The sequence below is a fragment of the Heptranchias perlo genome, chromosome 23 (assembly GCF_035084215.1).
Source record: "Heptranchias perlo isolate sHepPer1 chromosome 23, sHepPer1.hap1, whole genome shotgun sequence".
NCBI classification, from domain to species: Eukaryota; Metazoa; Chordata; class Chondrichthyes; order Hexanchiformes; family Hexanchidae; genus Heptranchias; species Heptranchias perlo.
Genome location: NC_090347.1, coordinates 37686339 through 37707961, shown reverse-complemented (window position 1 = coordinate 37707961; position 21623 = coordinate 37686339). Strand labels below are relative to the sequence as shown.

Below are 21623 nucleotides of genomic sequence, written 5' to 3'. Positions count from 1 at the left end.
AATTAGTGGGCCTGCTTTTCATTGGACGCTGTTGCAACATATGGAACATGTAGAGCAGGCACTTGACTCCTCCCCCTTGGGGTAAATTTTAACCCCCAAGGACGGGTGGATTGGGGGTGGGTGGGCAGTGAAAATTCCAAGTTTTCAGAGTGTGACCACATCCCGGCTCCTACTCGCCTACTTCTGGGTTTAACCTAGGCAGGTTTGTCTGCGTGTGGAGAGCAGACTCCAGGAAGTACCGCCCCCACTTAAAGCTGGCGGGCCGATACTTAAAAGGGCAATGTACCTCATTGAGATACTTGAGATACTTAATATTTTGTGTATTGGAACGTTAAAACAAATTTAACCTTACCAGTTCGGGTTTCCCATCGCTTCCCATTCACGTCAGATGAAAGCAGGTGGGAAGGGTTGGATCCACAAGGTCAATGCCTTTATTGCACTGTTTGTGGGCCCGGAGGAGCAGGAGTGCTTCATCCAGACCAACAAGCTCACCTGGCCGACAGGACCCCCTCAATCGGCCAACTCCCCCCGCCCCCGATGGCGGACGCCCCCCATGGTGGACCCCCACCTACCTCCAACTCTGCACCGGACCTCCAGCAACCTCCGATCTCTTGCTGGCCCCCTCCCCGGTCCCCTGATCTCCTCCCTGGCCCATGATCCCTCCCTCCCTCCGATCCCTGGCTGCAGCCTGCTGCAGCAGGCCTTCTTGGCCGACAGCCAGCCAGCCTGTCAAACCCGGAAATGAAATTGATGGGCCTCATTAAGGTTGCGGCCGCCCACTTACCTTCCGGGTTTCGCACCAGGAAATCTCTCCCCACCCCACCCCACCCCCCGCTTCCTTCCTGGGTCTCAGTTAAAATTTACCCCCTTGACTTTGCAAGACATGAAAGAACAATTGTTTGAACTATAGTTTTCTATTGGGCTAGGAGCAACACCAGGGCCAACTGCAGAGACCAATCTCAGTAATGCACCTCATAGACACATTAGACACATCTCTAATGAATGCTTCCATTGCTGCATTAGATGCTTTGAGGTCCAAGATTCAAGATTCAAGAAGGCCTAGGCAAACTTTGAGAGATCATAGAGTCCCAGAGTTTTGCACACAGACAGACCTTCAGATTTCCTGTGGAGATTGTCTCTAACAATGGTACATGTAGAGAAATACAGGAACAGCCAAGTGCTAGTGATATCATGGCAGCACAAGTAGATGTAAGCAACAGGTCAAAAAGTAATGAATCCCAGCAGAATTCAGGACTATTGTGGGCTGTGGTCGATACACTGTAGTTAATTGCATGTGCAGGCATTTGAACAGTTGGCTCAGCCATTAAGTGACTGCTACATCCTCAGCTAAGGGAGGATTCTGGCATAATGCACATGAGGAAACTTTATGTAGAAGTAGGCGGAAGGAACGATCCCTGTACCTGAACGGGTAGGCCCAAGATGCACCCGATATTGGGCCCTGGGCCTTATTTGAATGACACCGATGAGCTGCAGACACCTGCTAGGTGTCCCCAGACATCTGTCTGGCAAAGAGGCTTCCAATATCGGGGCGTTGCGTCATCGGCAGCGGCCCTCAGGTAAGTGCTTATAGGAGAAGGCGATTGAGAGGGGGGGCGACTGGGGGAGGTGGGGGGGTGACTGGAAGAGAAAGACCGATCGGGAGGGGAGACCAGGAACAAAGGACCGATCGGGGCGGAGGGAGGACGAAAGGTTTTAATGTGGGATCTGCTGCTCCTGGTTCCACATTCCATAAGTATATTTTAAAAAGTTATCATTTTGATGGAGTCGGTCATTGGGCGAGGGGTTGATCATCGAGGAGGGGGGGTCGGACATTGGGGTCAGCAGTCATCGGTGGGGGGGGGGGGGGTCGGACCTCGGTGTGGGGGGCTGTCAGACATCGTTGGACCTGGTGGGGGACGGGGGTTTAGACATCAAGGGACATGGGGGGGGGGGCGGCCGTTTGTGGGATCACGGCAGGTAAGCTTGTTGGGCCTGGAGGAAACACTCCTGCTCCTTCTGTTCCACAAGCAGTGCAATTAAGGCATTTATCGGAATATGCCCCCTTTCTTGCCTCCTCTTACGAGAATCAGAAGGCCCGGGAATCCCAGCCCCCCGGGTGTTAAAAATAAAAAACCTGTTAAAATGGAGGTCTACAGCCTCTTTAAAAGATTTTACTGACCAACACGCCTCCTGAGAGCAGGTTGGTCGCTGGCCCCCCGACCCACCTCCGTTAAAATTGGAAATGGGCGGGCTGGGGTCGGGTTTTACATTTTTACAATTTTTACCTTCCCACCCACCCCCAACCCACCTGTCCTTGGGGGCTAAAATTACCCCCAGTATCTATGGTCCCATAGTCCAGCAGTTCTCTTGATCAGTCTGAGCATGTTGGAACGAAGAAATTCCATAATAGACAGTTACTATGGAATACAGGGTAGCCTAATCTTTTTGTTCCTGTAAATTGTTCAGTTGTAAATAAATTGGAGCAGTAGTTTTTACCCTGTATGGAGTGGGCCTAGCTTTTGATGTATTCCATCTTCTGGATTGATAGCAGATGTGGTGGTAATCTTACCTGAATTCCAATCTGTGATATTACTGCTAAATAGGGTACATGTTGGTCCTGTGCTGCACAACCTATGGTGATCACAGAGGGTGCAACCCATCTGTAGATTGTCTGGTACAGCTGTTAGGACAAAAAGCCTAAACTATAACACCATTCAGCAAAGACCTGCCCCCCCCTCCCCACCGCCGACTGCTGAAGATTGTATTACTATGCTGTCCTGATAAAAACTGTTCCACTATTCGCTTTTCAGCAGTCTTGTGTAGAAACTTTGGTCTTTTTCCTCATTACTTACTCACAGGTCTGATGTGAATAAATAGCTAAACTTGGTTTTCTAGTCCTGAGCAATGTTTTCAGGCAGAATGGCCTTTAGCAAAACTCCTTAACAAGTAAAGTGCTTTTTTTTGGCCTTATTCCCATTAACCCTTTTAGCATGTGAGGAAAACTGGAAGGATTGGTTAATAATGAAGGAAAGGTCTGTTGCCACTTACCACTTATTTTCCTCATGAATTTATTTATGCCTACTTTTTGATTAAACTCAGCTCTGCTTGAATATTTGACCCTATAGAAAGTAAAGTAGAACAAAAATTAGACCATGACCCGTTTGTTCGAGCTTCTAAACACACTTCCAACTGATTTCAGCTAGGGCAGCCATAGGGGTACTACAGTTGCCCTCAGCGCTCCTGGGTTAAGGGGGAAATAAATTATTGGGCTCCATTCCTGGTCACTGTGCAGTGACCCCTATCGGAGAGTTTGCATATGGGCATCAGGTGAGGATGAGCCAGACTCAGCGGTGATGCCCCTGCGGTTGAACAGCCTACTGACGCTCACTGTCTAGGCTCACGTGTGAAGAATGACCGCTTAGTTGAAATGCTGGCTCCTGCAGAACTGCATTTCAGTGCAAGTTACTGCCTTCAGGAAAGGAGTTTTTAAACTAAAACACGATCTGTTTTATTTGTAAGTTCAACAGCACTTTCAATTTTTGACTCCTTTCAAAGCAGAATTGACCATATGTTTTTTTTTTTGAAAATGTAGTTCTCGTGTTAATTTTCTCCGCTTCCTTTCTTCCCCAAAGGTGTAGACTCCTGGCCAGGATATGATTCCACAGGGTCTTGATTCCTGTACTTGATTCCGACCATTATTCATGTGCGAGCCTGGCTACAGGTATCAGCAAGGTGCTCAACACAGTACTGTTCTCAGCTGACATCCACACACCCGCAGTTCCAGTCGGGAGTCTTTGGATAATGATCAGCAGCAAGAACTCCTTTCAGTTTCCACCCCCCGCCCTTTCCTACTCCATAGGCACTGCAGCCAAATGTATGTGACACAATGTGTAAGATCAGTTTACTCGTTGCGGCCTGGGGAATCGTACCTGGGACCATTCTGCTGTCAGTCATCAGGGAAACCATAAACGTGAATTGTAATTCATTAATACATCTTCTAATGACGTACAATATTATTTTGCCATCAGTTACAGGAACTGGATTTATCCAACAACAGAATATCAGAGGTCCAAGGATTGTCATTACTGGAAACTTTAACTGTGAGTGATAGAAAAACCAGTAACAGTAATGAAACTATTTGCATATATTTTTCCAGTATTGTCATTATTGATTTAGTTTATGCTGTTTTTTGACTTTGCTATAGGCTGTCGACCTGTCTGGGAATTGTCTATGCAGCACGGAATGTCTGGGATCTCTTTGGTGAGTCTATGGAGTCATTCCATAAGACGATTAAGAAAGCTCGGAAGGAGAGAAGACTGTTCAGCCTGCTCCTTGCAGCAGCCAAGCACGGCTGAATCAATCGTGAATTACACTCCCCTCTGCGCCCCCCCATCACCTAAAATCTCAAATTCACATTAGGGTTAGAAAGATTATAGAACAGATCTGTTAATGGGGGAAAATTTCAATGTGCAGCAAAATTGTAAACGGGTTTGTAAGGAATGTGTTGATAATCTTGCTGCCCTGATTGTACAGAGGAAATCACCCCCAATATATCTGCAGCCCTCAATCCCTCCACTTTTTCCATGGGCATTGTTCCAGTCTCTTTTCCCAGTACGGCTTCTGTTTATATTTTGATATCCTGCCCAGCTTCAGCCTTGAATCATATTTACATGATGGTGCAAATTAAGGGAATTAACTAAATAATAGTGAGCTGTCCACAGCACTGTCTGGTCTGCAGTCTGTCACACAGTCCAAATCTGATGGCTGTTGCAGCTTTTGTGCAGCTATTTCATGCCCCATCCCATGATACATAAAAGTCAGTATTAAATTAGCAACAGTCCCATGATTTTATTTCAGGCATTTGATATTCATCCAAGTGTTCATTGTGAAACCAGTTACCTAAAATTTATTCCCTTCTTCATGAGCACTAATCTTCCTCGTTTGTGTATGCACCAGATGGGGTGTTGGTGGATAATAAATCATCTTGTCCTTTGGCGGCCCCAGCTGCTTTCTGATGTGCTGTTAGAAAATGTATTCATGTTTTTTTCTTTATTGCTTTCATGTGTCATCCTTCTTCACCTAGGGAGGCTGAGCCAGTGAGCTACAGAGTCCCCAAAGCTGTTGCCACCGCTCACAAATACTGCAGTGTACTCACTGGCTACCAAGCTGTGCATACTGTGTAGCTTTACTTAATACCGCATAAGGATAACCTGCTAATTTAAAGACAAGATTTATCTTTTGATTTAATCTCCAACGTCTGATCATTTGCATTCATAAACTCTGAGGTTGGAAGAGAAGTGGGGGTGGGGGGAGAACACTTAAAATACAATGAATTATACCAGTTTTGACTTGTATTGGGGGATGGTATCTTGAATGGCTATCGCCCTCCAGTGTCTCGCTTAAGTGGTAATCTTTGGTGTGTGTATCCAGATGGTGAGTGTTGACTGGATATTTGACTGCGAGGATCATCTGATATTAAAACTGTTAAACATAACCTTATTGAAACAAAGTATTAACTGCTACCTTCCTCCCCCTCGCCACCCCTCAGCAGATGCTCCTTCTGATTTTGCCAAGCTGTCACTGTGGGATTGCCCTTCCCCATGGTTTCTGAATTTAAAAATTGAAACCCAGCTGAACTGGATCCTTTTATCTACATATGTGTCTCACTCTCTTTTTCTCTTGTGCATTTCTCTTTTTCACTCCCTCTCTTTTTCTCTCCCCCACTCTCGTTCTCTCCTTTTCTCTTTCTTGCTCCATCACTCTCTTTCCCTCCTTTCTCTCTTGCTCCCCCTTTCCCTCCTCTCGCTCCCCCTTTCCCTCCTCTCGCTCCCCCTTTCCCCCCTCTCGCTCCCCCCTCTCGCTCCCCCTTTCCCCCCTCTCGCTCTCCCTCCCCCTTATAAAGTGTGTACATATGGACATCCAGTGCAGACAAGATTGTGCTAATTTGTAATTCCTCATGGTGGAATAGTTTGCTAGGCTGCTGCGTGAATAATGACCACCTGGGCGAGAACCATAAAATGACTGGTGCCCATAGAGCTATATCTCATCAGAGTTGTCACTTCAAAAAAGGGAGGGGAGAAATCTGGCATCAAAATAAATGCACAGAGGAAACCGTTACCTGTGGTGATACAGCTGGACTACCTCGGGATGCTGGTAACTTTAAAACAGCTTTCCCTTAGGGGAGTGCTGTCGACTGCAGATGCGTGGCTCTCCCACTGTTAACAGTAAAAGATGCAACTTCAGAAAGACTGACTCCAATTGGAGGTGCGTATTTTCACGGATGGTGCAAGTCGCTGTTGGATTAGCTGCCCCTCGTGCTGTGCTGCTAAACTCACAGAGCCGGGTTCACATTCCTTTCTGCTATGAGAAGTCCATGATGAGGTCTCCATATCAGCCTCCGAACACATCTGAAGAGAGCAGTGACGGATGACAGTTCATGAGAATCATTCTAGTGCCACCGCCCTGTGAGCCAGATAAAGGCCCATTTATATAAGAGTTGTGTCAGGCACACTATCTACTGAGGAGAGATTCCCACAATTATACAGGAAAGTGCATTTACAAAGAATTTGTGAAACCTGTTCATTCATGTGACAGCCGGCTGTATCTGTCAGCCAGTACTGGGACTTGAATCTGTCATGAGGGTTAAGTGAGTACTGTTGTATTGAGTTCAGATTATAATGTCAAAAATCCACATTTTTTTAAAGATCTTACTGCCAAGCCCGTTGCATCAGCATCAAATACCACAACTTCAGTAACTGCAACCTGGAATGGATAATGACGACAGCAATATTTGCAATTCGAAAATAGCTTTGGAGTTCATTGTTGTTTGGAGTTGTTGCCCGTCTAGTTTTTGGGCTGGTCAGCCTCGTTTTTGACTGGGTTGTCTGAAAATTTCTGAAATATAAAAGGCCCGGTTTTAACCTAACCTGGGGTGGGCTCAGGTTTGGGTTGGACGTCTGTTTTACACTCCGCCCAATTTTACACTCCATTGAAGTCAGTGGAGCGTAAAATCAGGGCAGGTGTACAACAGGTAGCCGACCCAAACCTGCCCTGTTCCCGCTGGGCGGGTTAGCTTAAAATCGGGGCTAAAATGTCGGTGTTTTCTTTAAACTGAAGCATTTTTCATCCACTTCTGTGCCTTGTAAAGTAGTTGTTGCCTAAGCTATTTAATATTTTGATCAGAATTCAAGTCATTATCCCACTCCCTATCCTATTCATGTTTGGTTTTGGACTTGACAAAAGATAGCAACCCCGTTCTGGAAACCACAAGGGTGCAGATTAAACAGGCAAAATGTTGCAGTGATGGTAGTGATTCTTGGGATACATTTTACTGCCTCCAGTCGTGTTGGCTATCGAGTCTTCATGCCTTCGCTGCACATCTTCTGCACCAGATGTCCCTGGTGATATATTGTTTAAACCTCCGTTAGTTCAGCTTTCAAGCCTCTGGAGATTGGAATAAGTCTTTTATGTAAAAACAGAGTTGAGAGCTTTAATGAGAAATCTGCGTGCATGCATGTAATTACTGAAAAGTAGCATCAGGTGTAGAGTCAAATCTCATTGAATTGCAGCAACATTCTTTTTTTCTCCATTAAATAAATGTAAAAGCTGTTTCTCTCTAAGCTCCGGTAGCTGAAAGGGTGCATTTAAATCCAAATATCCTTTGGTTCATTTAAAACATTGATAACTTTGCCTTGGTAATTCCGTTGTAAGAATGTTCAGGTAATCTCATTGTATTTAAAATTCTCATCCTTGTTTTCAAATCCCTCCATGGCCTCACCACTCCTTATCTTTGTAACCTCCTCCAGCCCTACAACCCTCCGAGATCTCTGCGCTCCTCTAATTCTTGTTCTTGCGATTCCTTGATTTTCTTAGCTTCACCATTGGCGGCTGAGCCTTCAGCTGCCTAGGCCTTAAGCTCTGAATTCTCTCCCTAAACCTCTCTGCTACTCAACCTCTCTCCTCCTTTAAGAAGCTGCTTAAAACCAACCTCTTTGACCAAGTGTTTGGTCACTTGTTCTACTACTCCTTATGTGACTCAATGTCAAATTTTATTTGAAGCACCTTGGGACACTTTACTATGTTAAAGGCGCTATATAATTGCAAGTTCTTGTTGTATTATAGTGGCCCCAGGGGCCAAGTTGTCCTACACTAACATGTTATATGGGTACTGATGGTGCAAGTATATCACATACATCAGTGGGTAATGCAAGTCAAGCTCAGTCCTCTAAATGCCTCTCTACTCTTAGTCTGCTACTGTGCCAATAAAAAGGATAAGAAACAAATAATTGACATCCCTAGTTTTCTTCGCCCCACCATTGGCGGCTGTGCCTTCAGCTGCCTAGGCCCTAAGCTCTGGAATTCCCTCCCTAAACCTCTTTGCCTCTTCATCTCTCTCTCCTCCTTTAAGATCCTCCTTAAAACCTACCTCTTTGACCAAGATTTTGGTCACCTGTCCTAATGTCGTCTTCTTTGGCTCGATGTCAGTTTTTGACTGATTACACTCCTGTAAAGCGCCTTGGGATGTTTTACTGCATTAAAGGTGCTAAATAAATGTAAGTTGTTGTTTCTGGCAGTTTTCCTTTCTGGTTCTCCTCTTTATCCCGTACCCAATGCTCATACCATTGCTCCGGTGAGAAAACAGAAGATCTGCTCCCAGTCTTGTGCTCTAGATCTAGCTACTAGGAAAAGTGCAAACGGAGCTGGTAGTGACTTGTCTTTCCGATATTGAGTGCCCTCGCCCCCCACTTCTTCCTTTGGCACCGAGATCGGGAGCCAAATGTGAGTGTGGATCCAGTCTCTGTGATGCACTACAACGGTGCCGTCATGAAATGCGTCACCTCAGAACCCCTTCCTGGAGAATTAACAAAGATTAATTTTACCAGCAGCTGTTCTTGTAATTCACATTCAATTTTGGGTTGTGTTTTTTTTGCACACTGAGGCATTGTAGATTTCATTCCATTGCAGAAGTGTTTTTTTTGTGCGGCTTTGTGTTATAGATCCAGTCAAAACTATCCTGAAGTGATCAAATTCTCTTCAGGTACCCAGTGGCTTTTTATTTGTAATCACCTTGTGATCAGCATCCTGGGAATAGAAAGCTGGATATATGTTTGGGAAACTTAATGTACTGCCAAAAATATAGAACACTTTTTATTCAATTAAGTTTTGCCAGCTCCGAATGCAAGGCAAATGAATCAGATATTCATTTGCCTTGCATACGGACACCGCGCAACAATCGCCAGACAGGAGGGTTCCCTCCCAGTCGGGGAACACTTCAGCAGTCAGGGACATTCAGTCACCGATCTTCGGGTAAGCGTTCTCCAAGGCGGCCTTCGAGACACATGACAACGCAAAATCGTCGAGCAGAAATTGATAGCCAAGTTCCGCACCCATGAGGACGGCCTCAACCGGGATCTTGGGTTCATGTCACGCTACACGTTACCCCACCAGCGAACAAAAGCTATCTGTTTTTAATATAATGGGTCATTTGCTGGCTTTCTCTGCCTTCCGGATGTTTCTGCCTCTCTCTGTTTTTTTTTCCTGTTTGTTTTTTTGTTGAATGTGTATTCGGGGGTTCTGTAGGTGACACCTCTCTGTCTGAACACGGTGATTGCCTTGGCAACGGGCAGTTGCAGGGGCAGTCTGTAAACACCATGTATTGTTCTATATGTATAAATGCGTAGGCTTCGAGGAGCTCCTGAACATTTACCTGACGAAGGAGGAAGCCTCCGAAAGCTTGTAGATTTCAAATAAAAATTGTTGGACTATAACTTGGTGTTGTAAAATTGTTTACAATTGTCAACCCCAGTCCATCACCGGCATCTCCACATCAGATATTCAGTGCAGCCACACTGAAGAAATGTACTGCAGGCTGAATGGGGGCTTCTCAGTTTTTAATCTGTGAATCCTGTGAGCACCAGTTTGGTTTTGGCTTTGTGTGGGGTACAGATTTTTCACTTCCCATGGATGTGAGTGCAAAGCAAAATGGATTGGTGGTGGATTTGGTGTCATAAAAGTATCAGCTTTGGCTCAGTTGGTAGCACTTTCACCTCTGAGTCAGAATGTTGTGGTTCAAGCCTCACCATGGACTTGGGTACATAACCTAGGCTGGCACCTATGTGCAGCACTGAGAGAGTGCAGCAGTGTTAGAGGTGCTATCTTTTATGCTCAAGTGGATGTGAAAGATCCCATGGCACTATTTGAAGGGAGTTTCCCGGTGTTTTGGACAACATTCCTCCCTCAACCAGCACCACAGATTATCTGATCATTTATTCATTTGCTGTTTGTCGGACATGGCTATTGTGTTTCCCTACATTATAACAGCGACTGCATTTCAGAAGTAATCCATTGGTTGTAAAGCACTTTGGGATGTTCTGAAGACATGATATGGTGCTCTATAAATGCAAGTTCTTACTCCAAGATCTGTCCTACAGGGAGGTTGCTCAACCTTCTCTTGAACTTGGTTGTATCCTGGTTTACAGGGATCAGACATTCCTGGGAGCACAGGACACTTAGATCCACTGGTTTTGGAAGACTGTACTGTTTGAGCAAATAATACATTAGCTCCATTTTAATTCAGAGATCTTCTTGACAGCTCTCTGGAATAATGTTCAGACTTCATGACTGGCCAACAGGCTTTCAAACATCTCTAAAGGACCTGCCTATTCCATTTCTTGACTTTGTTTTTCCTTTCCTTTATTTTTTCCAGTTGAGGACTGGATTTGCCAATGGTGCTGCCATTTCCACTCACTATTTAGGCGTATATCATAAATAACTAAGAGGACCTGACCGTTTGGTGTTGAGAAATATTTCATAACCTACAATGTACATCCTCTTGACTTTGGTTTTCTTTTCTGAAGGGGAATAGTGCAACATACTCTTGTCCACCCTGTTCTGTTCAAAATACTTTTGGCAATAGTATTTTTTAAATTAAAAATGTATTAAAAGATTAAAATTCAATAATACACTTCTCAGTGTGTTGAAAACTGTTAGTTTGATGATGTCTGCTTGCATGCTTATTGATGCACATATACTTCCTGTGATTTAACAGTCTTTAAGCTACTATTTTTATTGCACTCACAGTTGGTGCTTCTCAGTTCCTTGCAGGAGTTGAATCTTGCTGATAACCAGCTGAAGTCTGTTTGCAGCTTCTCGGAACAGTTCCCAAACCTCGATGTCCTTAATGTAGCCAATAACTGCATTGACTTCAGGGAGGAACTAGTAAGTACAATTATTTCACGTCCATTCAGAATGATCATTCTGAATAGACGTGAATTATTATTATAAAATTATTTTTTTAATTAACTATGGGTTTGTATTTCCTACCAAATTAAGAACAAAATATTAATTTATTATAATGCATGAGTTTGCATATTATTATATAGATTGGAATGCCTATCTAATGAGAACTACGTTTGACCTTTCAAAAACATGATGAATTGCAGTTGCTCAGGGAGTGACTCAGTTGAAGAGCTATTTATGTCAATGTTCTTTCCTTCAAGAAATCTCTGACACAGTGCTGTCACCTAGTGGAACTGCATTTAGCTGGCAACATAACTGCCACTTCAGAGGAAGAACAAACCCGGTGAGAACTATACTATATATCTATAAGAACCATATATACTGGCAAAGTGTTACAGCAAGAATGTCTGGTTCTAGTTTCATCAGTAGCCTCCCCACTATGGGGGTACACCTCAAACAAATTCCTGCTTCTATAAATGTTTTAGAATTGTTAATAATGGAAAAGTGCCATGTTAGAATCAGTGAAGTGCAAATAATTTCTGCATTTAACTGAGAACGAGTACAACACAAATGCTACAATGAACCTGTTTTTGGTTATAAAAGCTTTGATATCCCACTGTAGTTCATATCACCTGTCGGAATATGGAAGGTGTCTGCTGGGACATCTTGTTGGTCTGCATGCTGCAAGTTGCCAATCTCGAAAGCAAGATTGCCTCCACCAATCCCTTTCATTTCATTTAATTGTTAAAATGTGTTGGAAAAAATATAATGAAGGAGGTAATGTCCATTGAGGGACCTAGTGTGCCAGTCCAGCCTCACACCATTCTCATTCTTGCCTTTGCTAATGATCAGTTCAGGGCCTCCTGATTCAGTTACTGTAAATAACCCACGACCAAGTTCTTCAAGGAGTTATCCTAGTGTAGGCTATTCAGCCACTTGGGGCATCCCAGCCAAGCCCGATCCTGTTATGGCCTGACATGGCCACATTTAGCTGGCAACATAACTGCCACTTCAGAGGAAGAACAAACCAGGTGAGAACTATACTATATATCTATAAGAACTATATATACTGGCAAAGTGTTACAGCAAGAATGCCTGGTTCTAGCTGCTTCAGTAGCCTCCCTACTATGGGGGCACACCTCAAACAAATTCCTGCTTCCATAGAGGGCTGGCAGCAACCCTGGAACTGTACTTCTGCAGGAGTCCACGCCTTCGGAAGAAGAGGGATATATAAATAAAATAGGTCTATAATCGACATGAATTATCCAGGTTATAGATTTTTATCATTTGTATATATTTGTATATCCATTGTATATGATGGAGAGACGAGAGAAGCTGGGATTGTTTTCCTTAAGAGCAGATACGGTTAAGGGAAGATTTAATAGAAGTGTTCAAAATTCTGAGGGGTTGTGATGGTGTAAATAGGGAAAAATTGTTTCCACTGGCAGGAGGATCGGTAACCAGAGAATACAGAATTAAGGTAATTGGCAAAAGAACCGGGGGCAGATGAGGAGAAATCTTTTACGCAGCGAATTGTTATGATCTAGAATGTGCTGCCTGAAAAGGTGGTGGAAGCAGATTCAGTAATAACTTTCAAAAGGGAATTGGATATATACTTGAACGGGAAAAAATTGCAGGGCTCTGGGGAAAGAGCAGGGGAGTGGGACTAGTTGGATAGCTCTTTCAAAGAGCCAGCACAGGTACGATGGGCCGAATAGCCTCCTCCTGTGCTGTATCATTCTATAATATGTTGGGTTTTTTAAATCCCAAACTGATCAATGGATAGTGTTCAGGGGTGAGAGCCCCAGGTGACAACTGACAAGTGAGCTCAGATCGGGGATCAAAAGTGAGGTTTTCTTGGTCTATATGACTCAGTACCACGCTGCGGGATGTATTTTCCCAGTCAGCCTTCAGGGGGATCACTCATTTCATGTTAGCCCATTGAAGTGTAAGTTCATTCAGTGCTGATCAGTGCCAGAGTTGGTGTTGTATTTTACAGTGTCTGTACAATGTTGCACTTGTTTTATCCAATATTGTCACTTAACATCATTAGTAATGACTTTCCCCAGGCACCTCGTGGAGATCTCTCTCCTCATGCCTCAGCTTGAGAGTTTGGATGGGGTGAGTATGTCGAGGTTTTAAGGTTTTTTTTTAATTGATCAGATGAAAGTCTAAAATCTTATGAATTTGGATTAGGATTCTTTATCCAGTTTTCTCCCCTCTCCTAACGGTGTAGACTTGCTCGGGCATGGTTCCACAAGCATATGTAAAACTGAGCTAAATTATAGACTTGAGTGACAACACATCAGTGACCATTATGTACTTAGACTGTTGCAGCTCTAATTAACTGGATGGCTCAGTGGCCTGGTACCATCCTAATCTGCACAAACTACCGTATATCCCGGATTCAATTCTCATTCTGAGGTTGAGTTATCTGATTTGAGCTGTAGAAGCAGATGGCTGCTACAGTTGACTGCAATTCCCCTGGGATGCGCAGACAGGGGAATCGGCGACTGTTCCTGCTTCTGATAAAGGAGTGCTGGGAAGCATGGGTGTGGGACGAAGACTGGTTCGAGCTTGGCTGTGACGCCCTTCACAGTGGAATAGCCTGGCACCGCTCACCATCAAGGCTCACCCAAGAAGAATGACCACTTCAATGGGGTGCTAGAGGGTAGCTGCCATTCATGGAACCATAACCCTGCATGCGTTAGGAGAAGTGAGAAGAAATGGAGAAAAACAAAATGATTTAAAATATCATTATTGTCTAAATCACAGAGTGGAAAAAGCAAAGTATTTAACGCAGAGAGCCTGTTTGTAACACTCCAAAGAAAACCAAACCTTGCATTTTTAGATGCGAATCACCATGTAATGGAATAATTTTTTCCTCCTTGTCAGTCCTGGGTTTGAATCCAGATGAGATTTGAACATTGGGCACTCATTGTTTGCACGATCTGGGAATGATGTACTAACAATGAATACCTGATTAAATTGACAAAATATCACTGCCCAGATCTTTTTCTCATGACTCCCAGTGACTTCCAGATTGTCTTAAACCATTTAAATAGGTTAGACTGGGGGTGAGAGGTAGATTTTTGTGACCCAGTGACATTCAGTCCAGGTTGGTTAAGAACTGGTGTAAATTTAGCCAGAGGTGTAGTGTGCTATTAACAGGCAATTTTCCCAAGTCAGCATATTTACATAAGTAGTCGTAGCTTGCAATGCAACATAGTCCAATTGTAGGAAGCTAATCTAATAGGACACTGGAAATTTGTGGTGTAGGTGCACTTTAAAGGGATGTGGCCTCTTAAAGTGAAGTGGCCATATGGGGGCAAAAATTCTTAACAGCCTTTAGAAAGGTTCAAAAGGCATTTCATGATGACCGCCTTCTACAAGGCTAAAGAAGTGACAGGCAAAAAAGGAAACCCCATGTAGAAGTACCACATACAGCTAGGGGGCAAGTGATAGAGTAGCCCAGCATCCAATCCCACTTCATGTCTGGTAAAGTGAATGTAATGCTGCTTGAGCTGGGTGCGAGAAAGGTTGCACTCTTTGGCATTCTAGGATAGCAACCTGCACCATGCCTGCAATAAGCCTGAGGTACAAATGGTAAGGGGCTGAAGTGACCTGTGCAGCCAGTGGCAGTGTCTTTACTGTAGTTTGGGTCCACGCCAGCTTGCAGAATGCAACACTATCTTATCATTGCATCCCAGGTGGATCATAGCATCCACATACATTGTTCATCAGACATGTCCAGATAAATCCACCGTCCTCCTATGGTGTAACCTAGCTTGCCTGGCATCCCCTTATTCTTCCTGCTCCTCCTCCCCCTTCCTCCAAGTAGCACAAATAAAGAGAGATTCCCTTGAGGATATCCATTAAAGACTGGTAGCAAAAATTTGTGTGCCGAAACTCGTGCTACAAAACTCATTCACCCAGTGAAGCCAAAACAAAATTGCAGCGGCAAAAGCTCCACTCTACACTGTACAAATGTTCTTGAGCGCAACACTAATTGGGTGATTTCACTGAGGCGACAGTTTTGGAAACGCCACATTGATGCAGCAGGAGGTACTTTGTGTTAAACATTGGGTGAATAATTGGTCTTTGTTCTGCTGTAGGTTATTCTTAACCCTTCCAATAATGAGAGGCAGGATTCTGCAGTTATTCAGAAAACAGCACTGGCTCGCGGTAAGGACGTGTCAATGTGGTCACACTGTAGGAATGACTCAAACACTTCAACCTATGACTCATTTTATACAACCCTATTTGTAGATGCCATTCCTGAGTTAGTCTCCAAACATAAATGGGCATCTCCATCGCCTTCCATGTGGAAATTCACCTAGAGACACTGTGCTCCTCCACTTGTTTATATATAAAGGTCTTGTTCTGGCCAAATCTTTGATTATCTGTGTCCCATTTTATTGCGCTAAAAAAAAATCAGGGTTTCTCATAACATTTATCATGTTTTCTTTGTCTCTGCCTTTGGAAATCAGTTGCGGTGGCTTTTTAATGTTTGGTTGTTAAAAGTTTTTAGACTTTATTTTTGCAATTTTCAGTGCCGTTCGGTGCAGCCATCCTGTTTTTGGGCTGAAGCCCATACAACCGTCAGCCTACCTCTGTTCAATTTCAGCTAGTTCCAGGTTCAACATGTTTGTTGAAAGTGATGGATGCTTCCCAGGAAAGTATTGATACGTGTGTGGGTCATACTTCAATATTGCATGACTTCCAACAATATAAAAAAGCCTGCTTAAAAGACGGCAAGAAAAACTTTGTGACTGTATGTGATTTGCAGAAAGGTTGTCCTGACTACAGGGAACTTGAAGTCTTGTCACTCGGGTTTCTTCCAGCACCAAGCCAGGCAGGGAGTTGGCATATAACCAGGATCACTTGCAAAAAGATGCACTGGAATTCTGCTTCAATCGGTGGGTCTGGTGAGGAGGGGGGAGTCGGAGTTTCTCAAGGGCTCAAATAGCCTCCTCCAGCACCACCCACAAATCTGTTCGTTCTGGAGGTCTGCAGTCAGGCCAGGTTCAGCCAACAGTAGAACCGCACACCTGACTAAGGCTTTAACCTTTCCATCAGGTGGTGCTGCGGCGGTTTCCGCTTCGGTATCGTCCAGCTTGCCTCTGCTTTGTGGGAACATCGGTTCTGGCTGGAAGAATGCTGCATCAGGCAAGCGTAACCAACCCAGAGCAGAAGCGCCTGAAGGACCCACTCAAGTGTATGTGTCGGTCACACGATCCATCACTTCAGTTCTGGCGTTCCAGTTAAAGACAGTCTTCCAATTACAGTCAGGCTGCCAATAATTTTAGCTCCCTCTGCCAAATTCCTTGGCTCAAATTTAAATAAAAAGCATAATTATATTTTACATAGCATTTACAAATGAATGTCTTTCAAGGCTAGAATGCACTCCTAGGTATTTGTTCTATATTAATTTCAGAAAGTTTTGATACCTCCATTTGCATTGCCTTCTTGTCCTTTGCTAAAATTAAATCCTCCTTTTGTTTAAATACTTGTAGCTGCCCTTGAGAGTACGCACAAAATCGCAAGCTGCTTGATGGATTTTGAGTCTCAAATGGAGGATCTGCAACAGTCTCTAGCCGAGAGGTAGTAACTCCTTTAAAACTAATAGAAACAATTTTGAGCCCCAGGGCATTCATTTGGACCCATGAAGACCCCCTCATGGATTTAATAGCAAATCAGGAGAGAGGTGAGCATCATATCTGTGGTCTCCGAATGGAGTCCTAAATTGTCTTAGTGAGCCAAGTGACCCTCGATGAAGAAGATGGGTTGAAAGGCCTTTTCTCCTTGGATTTTTATGAATGCAAGAAGTAATTATTACTGAATATGTGCCATCTAACGTAAGTGTTCATAAAAAGATTTGGGCTCCATCATAGATGTTGGGATTGATTGACTATAAAAATTTTTTGATTTTGCACTAGATATTCCTTCGGGTTTAGCATCACCGGTCAATCCCGTAAGCGGACCTTGGGTCCCCTGTGATCACTGTCACTGACCATATCTAGTTAAACAATGGTGTGATGTAGGGATTGTAACAGAGAACCCTGCTCCATATACCACCTACTATAATTGCATGTACCACTTGTCTTTACAGAAGGTGGACTGAAATTCATTTAGTGAGATGCAAACCAACAAACTGGTTTATTTTCCGTAAAATACATAAATGAATGATTATACTTTTCACAGTGAGATTTGCTAATTTCCCATGTGCCTCATTTTATGAAAAATTAAAGAAGATAAAACCTTACTGATGCTCTAGGTAGAAGCCCACTTTCATGCCAGCATGTGTGATTTGTATGAGCAGAGTTTTGCTTTACTTGCTTTTGATGCATGACTAGGATGTTCCAGGTTCTTTCAATATCCTTGTTAATGTACTGATACAAGTGCAATCACATACTAGACAATTATCCCGGGTATTGTCTCTGAATTAAAATTCAGATTTTATGATCCAAGTCACATCATAGAATCATACAGTACAGAAGAGACCATTCGACCCATTGTGCCTGTGCCAGCTCTTTGAATGATCTATCCAATTAGTCCCACTCCCTGGCTCTTTCGCCATTGCCCTGCAATTATTTCCTATTCAAATATATATCTAATTCCCATTTGAAAGTTACTATTGAATCTGCTTCCACCACCCTTTTAGGCAGTGCATTCCAGATCATAACAACTTGTTGCATAAAAAAAATTCTCATCTCCCCCCTGGTTCTTTTGCCAATTACTTTAAATCTGTGACCTCTGGTTACCGACCCTCCTGCCAGTGGAAACAGTTTCTTCTTATTTACTCTATCAAAACCCTTCATAATTTTGAACACCTCCATTAAATCTCCCCTTAACCTTCTCTGGTCTAAGGAGAACAATCCCAGTTTCCCTAGTCTCTCCACATAACTGAAGTCCCTCATCACTGGTATCATTTTAGTAAATCTCCTCTGCACCCTCTCTAAGGCCTTGACATCCTTCCTAAAGTGTGGTGCCCATTATTAGACACAATACTCCACTTGAGGCCTAACCAGTGTTTTGTAAAGGTTTAGCATAACTTCCTTGCTTTTGTACTCTATGCCTCTACTTATAAAGCCCAGGATCCCATATGCTTTTTTAACAGCCTTATCATCTTGTTCTGCCACCATCAAAGATTTGTGTATGTGCACCCCCAGGTCTCTCTGTTCCTGCACTCCCCATTTCATTGCCTCTCATCATTCTTTCTTGCAAAATGCATCACTTCACACATCTCTGCATTAAATTTTATCTGCCTTGCGTTGTACCAACAACATAGATAGAACTAAGAGTGAGGATCTGCTGAGACAGTTTGAGGAGCTAGGGTCTAAATTAATAAGCAGAACCTCAAAGGTAATAATCTCTGGATTATACCTGAGCCACACGCAAATTGGCACAGGGACAAACAGATCAGGGAGTTAAATGCGTGGCTCAAAGAGTGGTGTGGGAGACAGGGATTTTGATTCATGGGACACTGGTACCAGTACTGGGGAAAGAGGGAGCTGTTCCATTAGGACGGGCTCCACTTAAACCGGGCTGGGACCAGTGTCCTGGCGAATCAAATAACTAGGGCTGTAGATAGTGCTTTAAACTAAAAAGGTGGAGTCAGGTGAGGGGAAATTTAGAAATCAAAAGAGGGAAGTCAAGGCAATAGAACTGTGTAGTGATTTGGATAAAGATAAGCAGACTGTGGCAGGAAGGAACAGAGAGTTTCACGATCATAGTGCACGATCAGAGTGCGAATAATGTCAAAGCAGGGAAAATTAAAGGCTCTGTACCTGAATGCACGGAGCATTCGTAACAAGATAGATGAATTAGTGGCACAAATCAAGATAAATGGGTTTGATCTAATAGCCATTACAGAGACATGGTTGCAAGGTGACCAAGGTTGGGAACTAAATATTCCATGGTACTTGACATTTTGAAAAGACAGGCAGAATGGAAAAGAAAGGAGGGGGAGCAGCCCTAATAATAAAGGATGACATAAGGACAGTAGTGAGAAAGGATCTTGGCTTGGAGGATAAGTAGAATCGGTATGGGTGGAAATAAGAAATAACAAGAGTGGGAGTAGTTTATAGGCCCCCTAACAGTAGCTATACCATTGGACAGAGTATTAATCAAAAAATAATAGGAGCTTGTAACAAAGGTAATGCAATAATCGTGGGGGACTTTAATCTCCATATAGACTGGACAATTCAAATTGGCAAAGGCAGTCCGGAGGACGAGTTCATGGAATATATTTGAGACAGTTTCCTAGAGCAATACGTCATTGAACCAACCAGGGAACAGGCTATTTTAGATCTCGTATTGTGTATTGCGACGGGGGTTAATTAGTAATCTCACTGTAAAGGATCCTCTGGGGAAAAGTGATCATGATATGATAGAATTTCACATTGAGGTTGAGGGTGACATACTTAAGACCAAAACTATCTTAAGAATCTTAAACTTAAATAAAGGCAATTACATAGGTATGAGGGGCGAATTGGCTAAGGTAGATTGGGAAATTAGATTAAAAGATATGACAGTAGATAAGCAATTGCAAACATTTAAAGAAATATTTCAATATTCTCAACGAATACACATTCCATTGAGAAATAAAAACTCCATGGGAAAAGTGATTCATCCTTGGCTAACTAAATAAGTTAAGGATAGTATTAGATTAAAAAAGGTCTATAATGTTGCGAGAGAGAGTAGTAAGCCTGAGAATGTCTTCATATGGGGGGTTGTGAATCTTTGGAATTCTCTACCCAGAGGGCTGTGGATGCTGAGTGGTTGAATATGTTCAAGGCTGAGATCGATAGATTTTTGGACTCTAGGGGAATCGAGGGATATGAGGATCGGGCAGGAAAGTGGAGTTGAGGTAGAAGATCAGCCATGATCTTATTGACTGGCGGAGCAGGCTCGAGAAGCTGTATGGCCTACTCCTGCTCTTATTTCTTATGTTCTTATGTCTGCCCATTTCACCAGTCTGTCAATGTCCTCCTGAAGTCTGCTACTATCCTCCTCATTGTTTACTACACTTCTGAGTTTTGTGTCATCTGCAAACTTTGAAATTATTCCCTTTATACCCAAGTCTAGGTCATTAACATATATCAAAAAGAGCAGTGGTCCTAATACCGACCCAGGGGAACACCACTGTATACTTCCCTCCAGTCTGAAAAGCAACTGTTCACCACTACTCTCTGCTTTCTGTCTCTTAGCCAATTTTGTATCCATGCTGCCATTGTCCCTTTAATGCCATGGGCTTCAATTTTGCTAACCAGTCTATTATGTGGCACTTTAGCAAACTCCTTGTGTAAGTCCATATACACAACATCAACCGCACTACCCTCGTCAACCCTCTCTGTAACTTCATCAAAGAACACTGCTTTATTATATCCTTAAACTATTTTTTTTGGTTGTCTAGGTGTCTGACACTTGCAGAAACCCATCAATCACCATGCTTACGAATCTCCAAACCAAGCTACCGATAAATCCAGAGTTGTTTTTTGCCCACACACTGCCCCAATAGGGACACATCTATTTACCCACATCTAAAGAAGTTAGGTCCAGGTTCGCAAGAGCCAAGCCTTAGCCAAGACTGCACAGAGTTACTGCCAGAGTTAAAGAGGCTAACATCACACAGAGGACTGGTAAGATTCCCACCACGTCCAGTTAGGACGACTCTACCTATTAGGGTAGCAGAATTACTGGGAGCTAAGTGGTAGATCTGCTACTAGTCCCCAGTAGCAGATCTATTCCTCCAAGTCCCATTAACGAGCCAGAAAGGTTGACCAGTCATTAACATTCTCCTAGAGTCCTCCGGACCTGTCTGACTCAGATATTGGACAACTGAGTCTGCCATGGAAGATTGACTTGGTTCTCATCTTCCATTGCTAGATGTTTCATCTTGTTACACAGAGTACAGAGGAACTCGTCCCCTATGGTGCTGTTTTTCCTCCAATCCTGCATCTCAGTCACACTAAACAGAAGTCAGGCATTTCATCAGAGGCAGAGTCAACCCAAGCCATTCTCATGCACTTCCCAGCCACTAGTTTCAGTGCAGCACTGGCAAAGTCTGGACACAGATTGCCTACAAACTGAGCTGCAGATAGTGCCTGGTTTAGGGAGATCAACAGAAGGGGTGACAGGAGGAAAATATAGATACCCTGAGAGAGTCTTGCATTCTAATTAACCACTAATAAAGACGTTGAGTCCAAGCTCACAGCTTTAAGAGTGTGATACCACTCAAACAATCCACTGGTACACATCTTGGCTTTAGGAAAATCTCAGATGTATGCATGTTTTCCATAAGCCCCACATCTGTGTTCTGTGGTTCTTTGGCTAAACATCTGTATATGAAGCAGATGAAAATGGCCTCATTGCCTTCCTAT

At 43.5% G+C, this 21623-nt stretch overlaps 1 protein-coding gene across 1 annotated transcript in view; it reads left to right on the top strand.

The window, feature by feature from the left end:
• LOC137341255 (protein phosphatase 1 regulatory subunit 7-like) overlaps positions 1–21623 on the top strand; it is a 57478-nt gene that overhangs the window by 26156 nt on the left and 9699 nt on the right. The window contains exons 8-14 of the mRNA XM_068004346.1: positions 4029–4100; positions 4205–4260; positions 11094–11217; positions 11499–11581; positions 13308–13359; positions 15354–15423; positions 16755–16842. Of these exons, the coding sequence (XP_067860447.1) occupies positions 4029–4100; positions 4205–4260; positions 11094–11217; positions 11499–11581; positions 13308–13359; positions 15354–15423; positions 16755–16842 (545 nt within the window). The remainder of the gene's footprint in view (positions 1–4028; positions 4101–4204; positions 4261–11093; positions 11218–11498; positions 11582–13307; positions 13360–15353; positions 15424–16754; positions 16843–21623) is intronic.